This window comes from Esox lucius, chromosome 24 (genome assembly GCF_011004845.1).
Source record: "Esox lucius isolate fEsoLuc1 chromosome 24, fEsoLuc1.pri, whole genome shotgun sequence".
Classification (NCBI taxonomy): Eukaryota; Metazoa; Chordata; class Actinopteri; order Esociformes; family Esocidae; genus Esox; species Esox lucius.
Window position 1 is genome coordinate 8,004,360 of NC_047592.1, and position 12,991 is coordinate 8,017,350.

General features: G+C 47.8%; 1 protein-coding gene across 13 annotated transcripts in view; it reads right to left on the reverse strand.

The window, feature by feature from the left end:
* Window positions 1-12,991, reverse strand: part of ank2b (ankyrin 2b, neuronal) — an 85,908-nt gene that overhangs the window by 55,053 nt on the left and 17,864 nt on the right. For all 13 annotated transcript variants that reach the window (XM_034290863.1, XM_029117373.2, XM_029117369.2 and 10 more), the window contains exons 2-3: window positions 9,062-9,163; window positions 998-1,096 (exon numbers count right to left, since the gene is read on the reverse strand). In XM_034290863.1, coding sequence (XP_034146754.1) covers window positions 998-1,096; window positions 9,062-9,163 — 201 coding nt within the window. The remainder of the gene's footprint in view (window positions 1-997; window positions 1,097-9,061; window positions 9,164-12,991) is intronic.

Genomic DNA, 12,991 nt, shown 5'->3' on the forward strand with positions numbered 1-12,991 from the left:
CCTACAACTCCTAACAGACTGGTCTTGGTACTGTATTAAAACCTACAACTCCTAACAGACTGGTCTTGGTACTGTATTAAAAACTACAACTCCTAACAGACTGGTCTTGGTACTTTATTAAACACTACAACTCCTAACAGACTGGTCTTGGTACTGTATTAAACACTACAACTCCTAACAGACTGGTCTTGGTACTGTATTAAACACTACAACTCCTAACAGACTGGTCTTGGTACTGTATTAAAACCTACAACTCCTAACAGACTGGTCTTGGTACTGTATTAAAAACTACAACTCCTAACAGACTGGTCTTGGTACTGTATTAAAACCTACAACTCCTAACAGACTGGTCTTGGTACTGTATTAAAACCTACAACTCCTAACAGACTGGTCTTGGTACTGTATTAAACACTACAACTCCTAACAGACTGGTCTTGGTACTGTATTAAAACCTACAACTCCTAACAGACTGGTCTTGGTACTGTATTAAAACCTACAACTCCTAACAGACTGGTCTTGGTACTGTATTAAACACTACAACTCCTAACAGACTGGTCTTGGTACTGTATTAAAACCTACAACTCCTAACAGACTGGTCTTGGTACTGTATTAAAACCTACAACTCCTAACAGACTGGTCTTGGTACTGTATTAAACACTACAACTCCTAACAGACTGGTCTTGGTACTGTATTAAACACTACAACTCCTACCTGAGTGACTTCACGGGCCTGCTATCACTATTCAGAAGTAGAGGTTTGTGGTCACCGGAGGAGTACTGGAAATGACGACCCAGTAAATACAGCCCCAATCCTAACACCGAGCCGCCACGCCAGCTCACCCCCAGAGCCTGGCTCTGCCCAGCTGTGGATACGTCAACAGTCTACCGGCAGGAAAACACAAGCCACCGTCAGCCGTTAGCCCCCCCCCCCCCCACACCCCCAGCTCATACGGCCGTCGGGTCACGCCACACCTTTAGCGGGACGTGAGGAAACCCACCTTGGTGGCCGAATCCACAGCCGAACCTCTCTCCAACAGCTCCTGGACCAGCTCCACGTGGCCCTCCTTGGCCGCCAGGTGAAGCGCGTTCAGCCCATTCTGAGGAGGAAGAGGACAGGGAGAAGAAGATGGGTCAGCTTCAAAACAAAATGGAGGGTTGACAGGAAAGAGACGGTGGGAAGAGAGAAGAGGGAGTACCTCCAAGTCCATAACCTAACTGTCCTCTCTCGCTCCTGTTGGCGGTAAGAACTGTGTCCTCGCCTCTATCACACACACACACACACACACACACACACTTGAGGGAGGGACAGATGGAAATATCAAAGCCATAACTTGTGCCATGTCACTATTCTGGTGGACTCATACAGGATCTGACCGTAGATCAGAACATCCACCCGACACTCAAGATACTGTATGTAAAACATCCAATATACCAGCCAGCTCAAGCACCTTGTCTGATGACTGAGTGATGTCCCTTAATAAGTTCCAACCTAACACTATTAGGACACTGCTGTTTAATTCCTGTTTTGTTAAAGCAATAAATAGATTTCAAAAATCCTGGCAGGGCGAGGAACGACGATTACATTTCAATATCACTCTGGGCGGATTACCCTGCGGATTTGGGAATCCAAGCACTTGCATTTGCCAGTTAATTCCCAAAACGCCACCAGTTTACCAAGGTGCTCCTATATCCGAGCCCAGACGCAAGTGGCACGACACAATATCTGGAATTGTGTGAAGGAGAAACCCTCTCATTAAATGATACAGGAACATTTCCTGGGTGTTGTTAATGCTTCTGCCACTGGCGCCAAAACTCCAACACTCTCATCAACGAGCTGCGAATAGACGTGTCTTAAATCACTTGCAAGCTCTATTTATATACACTCACGCAAACACACACACACACACACATCTGCTCCTTGGTGTGGGATGTGCCATTTTGGAAGGGGGAGAGACAGTGACTAAATGGGAGGGAATGTCACTGCTTCTAGGTGATTGGCAGGATGAAAAGAAGAAGCAGAGCCAATGGGAGAAGAGAGAACAGTGTGAACATGCCTTATGAGGAGGTCAGAGGAACGAGCAGCAAGGAGGATGGGTGGAGGAAAGAATAGGAAAGGAAACGAGGGAAGGAAACACACTGTTCCCTTTAAATTGTTCCCTTCTCCAAAATGACTTCCAATCAGTGCATTCATCTTAGGATAGCTGGCGAGATGGGACAAACACGCATTTCCACTCAGGGCTGCATAACAACTATACCCCTAACACACGACTACCAAGGCCAGGCAAGGGTAGTTTATCTGTATAGCACGTTTCATACACAGGGCAATTCAAAGAGCTTTACATTAGAAAATACATCACATTTAAGATGGCTATTAAAAGATTAATAAAAAAGGCAGAAGACACAGGTTTTTAGCCTATATTTAAAAGCGGTCAATGTTGGAGCAAGTGTAAGATGTTCGTTCCAACTCTGCACAGCAAAATGACTAAAAGCCGCCTCGCCAGCCATTGCCAGCCACTGATGACCCGGTCACATGACTCTGGTCACATGACTCTGGTCACATGACTCTGGTGACACGATTCTGACCGGGTCTCATCTCTGCCAGTCCAATGGGGGGGGGAAAGGACCCCCAGGCCCGTGTGATGCTCTCCCTCCGTCTCTCTGCCCATTCAAAACCTCAGAGAGTTAACGGCGAGCACAAGCAGCAGGATGGGAGATTTACTCTTCCATCACGGCCCTTCTGGGTCTCGGGAGCGTGTACCATTGACCCAGCACTGATTCGATAGCTCTTTCACCAGGAAGCGTGCGTCCACTATAAAAAAAAAAAAGAGGACCACTCTGCTCAGTCGATATGTAATTAACTCCGTGGCTCGGGCAGCTCCAACAGAGCGTCACGCGTCCACCGGCTTATATGAAACCGAGCATCTCCGAAGGACCTCCATGGTCACAGCAAGGCTCCCTACAGAAAGGGCCAGCATTTAGGACCGGTGTTCAGAAGAAAACAAGTAATATTTAGCCCAGTACACAAGATTAAGTGTATGTTCTACCAGAAAAGTGGGAGATTTTTATCTGCCCCGAAGGAGCTTATAATACAGCGAATCAGGGGTCTGTTTGACAAAAGACCACGTTTCCCTCTGTAGAGGGAAGAGATGCTGCATTTGACGCAGAAGGGTGCAGCTCTGGATCCCATCTCAGCGATCCCTCGCGCTGCTCAAAACTCTCTGTTTCCATCTCAGCGCCGCGCCTGAAACAACACCTCACTAATTTCCCCGTAGAACGTACTCCTCCCCACCCGCCCCTGACACGCTCCTTCCATCAAACATGGCATGGTGTTCATAACACGGTATCACCGTGCCAATCAGACCGGACACCGTAGCGCCATAAGCCCCAACAGTCCCTATTTGTCCAACCGCTCGGGAAGGCTGCGTTCTGTCATACGGCAGGTCCCCGACTGACCCGCTGCCCAGCACAGACGCTGAATGACCGTCTCCATATCCACCTGACTGACCAGACACAGTCACTTACACTAATAACATGATATTAGATTCAACCTTAAAGACCCTGCTTGTTATCCGTCTGTAATTCGCCGATGTGGTGATGTAATTAATGAGCAGCGGTGGTTAGCGATTGAACAGATCTCCCAGGGAGCATTGCCTCAGTCTTAACCGGTAACCATACCGACCAATAAACTTTCAGATGTTCGTGTTCATTATGGGGTATGGTTCTACAGTATGAATACAATGAATTATTCACTGAAGGTTTACACACATTGTTATATGCAAGTAAGTAAGTAGTTTAGCAAAGTTGCCTTGGGTATAGTGTCTCTTTAACAAAACATATACTCGAGTATTTAACTAGTCAAAATAATAGTGGTCATGTTTAGTGAACGACAGCTGTTTTATTACAGGTTTTCACAACTGCTTATACAGTATTAGACATTATACTCGAAACCATAGATCCATGCAAAAGCAAAGGCATTGACCCCTCTGAACACCCCTAACACACTGGTGAGAGGAACTGAAAAGACTTTTAGAAAAAGGTGCTCATGAATTAACAATTGATGCACCAGTGAAAGGGCTCAGGTTGGGCAGGACTCAGCCCAGCCTCCCACACTGTCATAACACGTTCAAAAAGAGTGACAGCTGTGGGTGCCTCGAATGTCATTAGAGATCATGAGACTTCATCTTCCTCTCGCTCGTCTACCTCCTCTAATTCTTCCTCTTCCTCTATCTGGGATGAAGTCATCCGTTTTTCCAAAGCTCCTAGGGTAAACCACAAAGCTGTCCCTGAAGGCATGCTGACCTTCTGCATCGTGTCGCAAAAAGTACTCCAGAGGCTGGCCTAAAACGGAAAAGTACTGGAGTCACACAACATTCACTCCATCATATAAATGAGGTGATAAAACAGCAGTTAAGGTTTACATGCCGGAATTTGATTTGAATTGCGGATCAGGGACCACTGCTGCTGTTAGTGATTTTGACTGATTCTTATTAAACGGTTCTGGGTCACAGAGGGCTCTCACGGTCATCCTCCATCACCGACACCACAAGCAGAGATGCGAAGGGGAAATGTCCCACCTGCAATGTATTTGTAACATCCACGCCAAACACCCCGCCGCCCTCAAACCGACTCGCCCCCTCGACGCCGCAAAGGAAAGGCGCCACATTAGAAGCGGGTCATGTTTCAGCCAATCACGGCAGCGGGGGGCCGTCGGTGTCTGTGATAGAACGCGGAGAGCTTATTAAAGCGGTCTGTCTGAGCGCGGAGGCCCTGAAGACGACGAAGGATCAGGAGATGGCTTCACCGAGAGCTGTAATCTGACAGCAGTCAAACAAAGCACCCACAGTGAAGGGCTGTGATTAACATTGTATAGGAATTCCATTTGTGGGCGGGCGGCGGAGTGTGGCCAGGTTGCCGCTCACAACACCATCCTGGGGGGGGGGGGGGTTGATTGACCACGTGGATGATAAGAGGAGAGGGGTGGGAGTATCGGGATACCAGTGAAGTAATTAGACCTGTTGGTGTTTATCAACATGGAGCGTTCATCCACCCGTAGAAGGGTCAATCAGTGAGGTCCAACCCACGCATAAGAAGATGGGCAGGTGAGGCAGACGGGGTAGGAGGACTTGGAAACCGGACTCCGCCTCTGAAGCCCAACATCTGCACCGTCCCTCTCTGACATGATAGATCTGGACCAGACATGACAGAGCAGCAGCTCTGGTCCCCACATCAAAGCTCACGTCAGACGTGAGAATGAAAAACAGACAGAAGAGCTTTTACTTGCGGTGAGTGGATGAGAGGACGGCTGGCGCATAGTGAGTGTCTGTGCACGTGTCTGTGTCGGTGTGGGTGTGTGTGTGTCTGTTGGTGTGTCAGCACGTGTAGATGAGGAGTGTTGGCTGATGCCTCACCCATCCCATGTGACTTTTGTTTTTGTATCTTGACCGTGGTCACCATGGAGTCGTCAGGGCCGGAATATTTACCTCCTATCAGTTGATGTTGTTTTGGCCTGGCTGAGAGGAACGTTAATTGGTTGAAGGAGGAACCGATAATGTTCCTCCCCCCTGTCTCTCCTCCTAAATTAAGACCCAGAAGCTTCTCAGAATCAGAATCAGGGACTGATAGTGGAGAGACAGGGACTGATAGGGGAGAGACAGGGGAGAGACAGGGATTGATAGGGGAGAGACAGGGGAGAGACAGGGATTGATAGGGGAGAGACAGGGGAGAGACAGGGATTGATAGAGGAGAGACAGGGGAGAGACAGGGATTGATAGAGGAGAGACAGGGACTGATAGGGGAGAGACAGGGGAGAGACAGGGGAGAGACAGGGATTGATAGAGGAGAGACAGGGGAGAGACAGGGATTGATAGAGGAGAGACAGGGGAGAGACAGGGATTGATAGAGGAGAGACAGGGACTAATAGGGGAGAGACAGGGGAGAGACAGGGATTGTTAGGGGAGAGACAGGGCAGAGACAGGGATTGATAGAGGAGAGACAGGGGAGAGACAGGGATTGATAGAGGAGAGACAGGGACTGATAGGGGAGAGACAGGGGAGAGACAGGGATTGATAGGGGAGAGACAGGGGAGAGACAGGGATTGATAGAGGAGAGACAGGGATTAATAGAGGAGGGACAGGGGAGTGAAAGGGGAAAGACAGGGGAGTGACAGGAGACAGAAAGGGGAGAGACCGGGGACAGAAAGGAGAGACACAAGGACTAGACAGGGGAGAGACAGGGACTGATAGGGGAGAGAGAGGGGAGAGACAGCGACTGACAGGGGAGAGATAGGGCAGAGACGGGGGTTGATATGGGGAGAGACTGGGAGAGACAGGGGAGAGACATTGACAAACAGGGACAGGCAGGGTACAGATAGGTACAGACAGATGACAGTCAAGGGACAGGCAGGATACAGACAGGGACAGACAGATGACAGACAGATGACAGACAGGGGACAGGCAGGGGACAGACAGGGACAGGCAGGGGACAGACAGGTACAGACCACAACTGTCTCCACCCCTTTCTCTTTACAAGTTACCAGCAGGTCTCTGGACCAAATGTCTCCACCCTTCTGAAATTCTAAACAGAGAACAAATGCAAAATCCTAATTAGTCTGAAGCACCAGAACTTGAGGCTCACACCTAGACTGTGGTGGTCAGCTTGGTGCTATGAAAGAGTGCCTGAGCCTGCTGCACCACCGGGAGTCTACCTAGAGTACATCACCCACCTCTTTCTATTTGGGGACTTTCCCACAGCCCAAAAGGATAGCGATTACAAATTGCTTGCATCTTTCTGACAAGGCCTATTGCCTATTTCTTTCACCAGGACCTTAAAGTGTTTTACTGGGAGCTTAAACTTGAATTGGGGTGTGTGCAGGATGTTAAAACAGAGAGAAAGCGGAGGAGTAGGACGGGATGGAGGGACTGAGTACAGAGAGAAACAGAAAAGTCAAGAGAGAATTTTTCTTTTTAAATAGAGAGGGAAGAAGAGAGAAGAGGAAGATTAATGAAGCAGGAAAAAACGAATGACCGGAACACAATGACTCCTCCCTCCTGCCAGTGGCCAGTAAAGTATGACGTGAACACAATGACTCCTCCCTCCTGCCAGTGGCCAGTAAAGTATGACCTGAACACAATGACTCCTCCCTCCTGCCAGTGGCCAGTAAAGTATGACCGGAACACAATGACTCCTCCCTCCTGCCAGTGGCCAGTAATGTATGACCTGAACACAATGACTCCTCCCTCCTGCCAGTGGCCAGTAAAGTATGACCGGAACACAATGACTCCTCCCTCCTGCCAGTGGCCAGTAATGTATGACCTGAACACAATGACTCCTCCCTCCTGCCAGTGGCCAGTAATGTATGACCTGAACACAATGACTCCTCCCTCCTGCCCGTGGCCAGTAATGTATGACCTGAACACAATGACTCCTCCCTCCTGCCCGTGGTCAGTAATGTATGACCTGAACACAATGACTCCTCCCTCCTGCCCGTGGCCAGTAATGAATGTGTTTACTGGGCAACTGGAGATCCGGAGGATCATGGGTGAAAGTTCCACTTGATGAGTCCCCACTGGCCCGGGTTCTGGGTAGGGTATATTGGGGTTCTGGTGGGGGGATATTGGGGTTCTGGTGGGGAGATATTGGGGGATATTGGGGTTCCAGGTTTTTAAAATGTCTGCTGGTGGCTTCAATTCAACGGCTTTGGGAAAAGCCACAGACTCCTCTCCCTAACCTCTCATCCTTTCATCCATCTAGTGAGCATTCAGTTCATTGAGATGCGTGGAGATGCATGGTGCTTTTACGAGAGGCCAGGGTGACCGATTCGGGTTGATGCATTTTTTTTATTCATTGATTTGTCAATGTCAATACTACGGATAGTAAAACGCTACATTTATTACGCTGATCACATGCAACAGAAGTAATGCAACAAAACAGAATCTGAATTGAACATTGCATTTCAGCATTTTTTTTTACATATTTTTATGTAAGGGTAAACACTGCCATTTTCTCCGCTAAATATGCTTGGCGAAATGCACTGCCAGGCCCAGCAGTTTGATGTAAAAGCAGAGCTGTGCACAGCGGACCCTGAATGACATGATCCCTCTTAATGCAATCATGCTGACAGTCCCATTCAAGATGACAATGATTACATTTTTAGAAAGAATGGCAAAAGCACAGCACTCTGAGAGAATGGACCAATCCAACTTTTAATCCGAGAACAATGTCAACTTTGGAGAGTAGAGGGCTGTGATTAAGAATACAGCCTAATAGTTAAAACATATTTAAAATGTTTCATGTTTAATACCCAACATTTCAACACACTGAACATACTAAGGATATTACGTGGCTGCCATAAACAGCTCGGAATGCATACGGTGCATGTTTAAAAACAAAAATGCTATATAGGTAGGCGTTGAATGGAATGTAATAGAATATTCTGTTAGCACACGCACGTCAACTGAATCTCAATCCTCTCTACGGGAGATTGGCAACACTAAGGTCACCCTGTCACCAGAGATGGACTGGCAAGGAGACTGACGATCAGAGGAGCGATCCCCGGAGCCAAATGAGTTATTGGCGCGAGGGTGAGAGACGGGAGAGGTTGATTGCCCGGGTGACTGGGGAGAACACTGACAGCCACTGCGGTTCCACTGAGACCTTCAGCCGCAGAGACCAAAGACCAGCAACATCAGACAGCCAAATTACCTGCCCTGTAATTGGTCCTCAGGCGCTGATGAATGTGGCCATAAGAACGGGCAGGCAGCGCATGTTTTTAAACGTTTGCATTCCGTAGTCGATCCCCTGACCGCTACAGTGAATAGGAATTTGCAGACAAGCTGCTCACAAACCAGCCCCTGGTTCATCCGTGGGTAAGTTGCATTCTGATACTTGGGAGCGTCTGACATTTTCACAGGCTGCCAGTATGTGGCTCTCAGATTGCAGGCCTACATAGTCAATGGCAAGGGAGCTAGATTGTTACTGCTCCATGTCAGTGCTACCTGTGCTCTCTGGAGGGGGTGCAGTCTCTAGGAATATGTCTGTGTGCCTGTGTCTGTGTCTCGTGTTACCTGATTACAAGTGCTGATGTCCACTCCCCCCTTCAGGTACTCAAGAACCTTATCGATGTTCCCTGCCCTCGCCGCTCGCAGGAAGCTGGTGTTGCTGTCCGACTGTAGAAAAAGAAAGCACAGAGAAAGACATAGCTCAGAACAATATACGAACAAGATAATGGCAAGCGTGAGCATAATACCTAATCGTTTTGAGATTTTGAAACAAGTCACGGACAGAAATTGTTATTAGCAACTTGTGTGGTTAGTCTAGTTAACTCAACTGCAGTCAGTGAGTTAACCACTCAGTCTTAATTTCTGCTTTAAGCATATTATACCGTACTATTATACCGTACATCAACACATTTGGAATATTTGCAAATTGTGAAAGTTCAAAAGTCGCTGAAAACACTGATTAACTGCATTCAACATGAACATTTTCAGCTCGGGACAATTTCAGCATTATCACTCCAAGTGGTAATGACACAAAAGTAGTTTGATAGTCGGAAATGTTACACAAGAGTAGAGGACTACAAGGACATGCCCTTAGTTGTGGGGTAGCTAAGCTGGAAATGGACCAGGACTGTAGAACAGACTGGCAGTGAGTCAGCATTTTCCTGTCCTCACCTTCCGTTCCCAGAGACTAGCTGGCTCACAAACAGCACTGCAGAATTACAGCTTGCTCTCTGTCCCCTGGGAGGCAAAAAGTCTAGTCCCGAAAGGAGTCTCGTTCAAAACAACCCGCCTGTGCTGCGAATTCAGAACCTGAGTGAATTTGCATTATGGTTAGCTAGGCAGGACTAACCCCCCCCCCCCGGAGACATTCAGTGGGGGTGACAGGGCTAGAGATCATTCCGCCGCGCTGCAGTGATCGTCCCGAGCTCAGACCGAGGACAAGTCTTCCTCTCCGCACAACTCTGTCACTCATTCGCTCACACTGCAGGACGGGAACTCTCTCCAGACAACGTTTAGTTAGAGGGCTGGGAGAGATTCCTCTTGAGGCAGACGGCGGTTTGGTGCTCACACCAGGTGCGCCACCACCACGACGAGCGGGAGGCCGCAGTACCAAACGTGTCCTTGACAGCAGCGGGTCAGCTTAGGGGAAGGGGCATGGAAGGCGATCCCAGAGGTGCGTTCCGTAACTGACGGGTGTCACACTGAGACGCCGGACTGTCCCGTCAACGCCTGTAGACTGGGGGTTATGCCTGAAAAAAGGTTTCACCCCTTGGAGGCGGGGATTTAAGAGGATCTCCCCAGGGAGTGATAGAACGAACGCCGCGTCACATAACGAACATGAACATTTGCGCTTAACTAACTTTTTCTCTCGCTATCTCTCAGTACTATCACCTTGGTGGTGCGTGTATGCATAATACCAGAGAAGAGACCTCTGTTTCTCTCTCCTCGCTTTCATTAAAACATGTATGGATTCCAGAGAAGGGAGGCGAGGTCCTCTCAACACCCACTAAAGGCCAGGTGTGACCGGTTCAGGTGTGACCGGAGGGAAGGACAGCGTTACTGTTCAGCTGCATATACAAAAGGCCCCACTTCACAGGCTGAACACAGTGACAGAGAAGCCAGACAGTATCCCCCTGTCAGGCTGTTAGTTGTCGAGTCACATTATTTACAGCACCTTTTAATCGTCATGGTGCAATCTGTGTGTTGCCATAGCAATGCTTCGCTTGAAGCAGCCCCTCAGACAATCAGGGCTTTTTACTCAAAGCACTTCTGACTCTAAATGACATATTGTTCCCAAAACGTCCTACATAAATAGTTTGAAGTCCCTGGGTAGAGAGAGAACAGACAGAGAATACACTGGTCCTTGAAACAGGCGAGTGTTTGAAAATGTGTTATTTGATTGATATTCATTAAAAAAATAAACAGAGAGCAATCGAGAGTGGAGCGGGAAAGAGAGAAAAACCCACCTAGCAACCACCGCCTACGAAACAAAACCAATGACCATGTAATTAACTGAAAACACAAAACATTGTCAGGCCAGTATGTCTAGAGTTTCGAGTAGTCTACAGTGACACACACACATTTATACACACACACATATATATATATATATATATATATATAAACAGTATATGTGTGTATACACACACACAAATGTACACACACACACATACATACATATTAGCTCAAAAAGCCTACTCAAACTAAGATGAATAAAACATTCCTTTAAACAGTACTCTGTCTTTATAACTGTTGTAGTGTCTAAAGGATTTATAAATAATGTAAACATTATATCCCATGACTATCAAGTAACGACCAATGCCGTTGGAAGAATACTGGCCACTCCTCGTTACCAAGGAGACAAGCAGCCCTGCCTCTCTTGGTAACCATGACAACTGGCATGTCGTTCCACAGACATGTAGCTTTTCAATCTTAGTCTACTTATAGGACTCTTTTCGAACTCTTCCTCTTTCTTTCTTTTTTGGTCTCTTTCTAGCTCTCTTTCTGAGAGCGAATAGTCAAATCGAAATCAAGAAATCAAGGGTTATAATACTGTTTACACTGTAAACATTTTAGTCAACAATATCTTTTTCAACCAATCACATCTCTTTCTTCCAAACAGCAGAATTTATTTCTGTGTGCATGTCAAAGGTATAGGAGACACACGAGAGAAAGATAGAGTAGTGACAGAAGGAAAGATAGAGGAGTGAAAGAGGGAAAGAGAGAGGAGAAACTGGGAAAGAGAGGAGTGACAGAGGGAGAGGAGAGACAGAGGGAAAGAGAGGTGAGACAGAAGGAGAGGAGAGACAGAGGGAAAGAGAGGTGAGACAGAGGGAGAGGAGAGACAGAGGGAAAGAGAGTGGAGAGATAGAGGGAAAGAGGAGAAACAAAGGGTGAGAGAGGAGGAACCGGGAGAGAGAGAGGAAAAACAGAGGGAAAGAGAGGAGAGACAGCGGGAAAGAGAGGTGAGACAGAGGGAGAGGAGAGACAGAGGGAAAGAGAGTGGAGAGATAGAGGGAAAGAGGAGAAACAAAGGGTGAGAGAGGAGGAACCGGGAGAGAGAGAAGAAAAACAGAGGGAAAGAGAGGAGAGACAGCGGGAAAGAGAGGTGAGACAGCGGGAAAGAGAGGTGAGACAGAGGGAAAGAGAGGTGAGACAGTGGGAAAGAGAGGTGAGACAGCGGGAAAGAGAGGTGAGATAGAGGGAAAGAGAGGTGAGACAGCGGGGAAAGAGAGGTGAGACAGAGGGAAAGAGAGGTGAGACAGAGGGAAAGAGAGGTGAGACAGCGGGAAAGAGAGGTGAGACAGCGGGAAAGAGAGGTGAGACAGAGGGAGAGGAGGGACAGAGGGAAAGATAGAAAGAGGGAACAAAAAAGAAAAGTGCTGAAACAGCAGCGATACAGAATGGAAGCCTTGCAGCCATGGTGGTATATGTGTGTATGTGTGTGTGTGTGTGTGTGTGTGAATGTGTGTGTGTGTGTATGTGTGTGTGTGTATGCATGTGTGTGTGTGTGTATGCGTGTGTATGCGTGTGTATGTGTGTGTGTGTATGTGTGTGTGTGTATGCGTGTGTTCCTCCTCTCATCTTGGACAGCGAGACCCTCCTCAGCAACAGAACAACACATTCTATTCTGGGACATATTGACAGCCTCTTAAACCAACAGACCACCCCATTTACTGGGTATCGGTCTCACACAACCTAGAACGCCAAGACTGGCCACAAACATGAAATCTCCTTCATTAGCGTCAAGTTTGCCAACTGTGTTTGTGTCTGTGTGTGTGTGTGTGCACATACATGTTACTATGTATCTGTATGTATCTCTACTGTATTTTCACCTGTGGGGTGATCGCAGGCATGAACCACTCCAGAGGGATTCAACTGGCCTGGTATGTCACTGGCTGTCTGGGTACCGATTCATGTCCAGTTTGACCGTTATTTAACCAGTCCCGAAAGGTTTACAGTTCGATTATGCCAAGGCTTTTAAATACGGCTTCC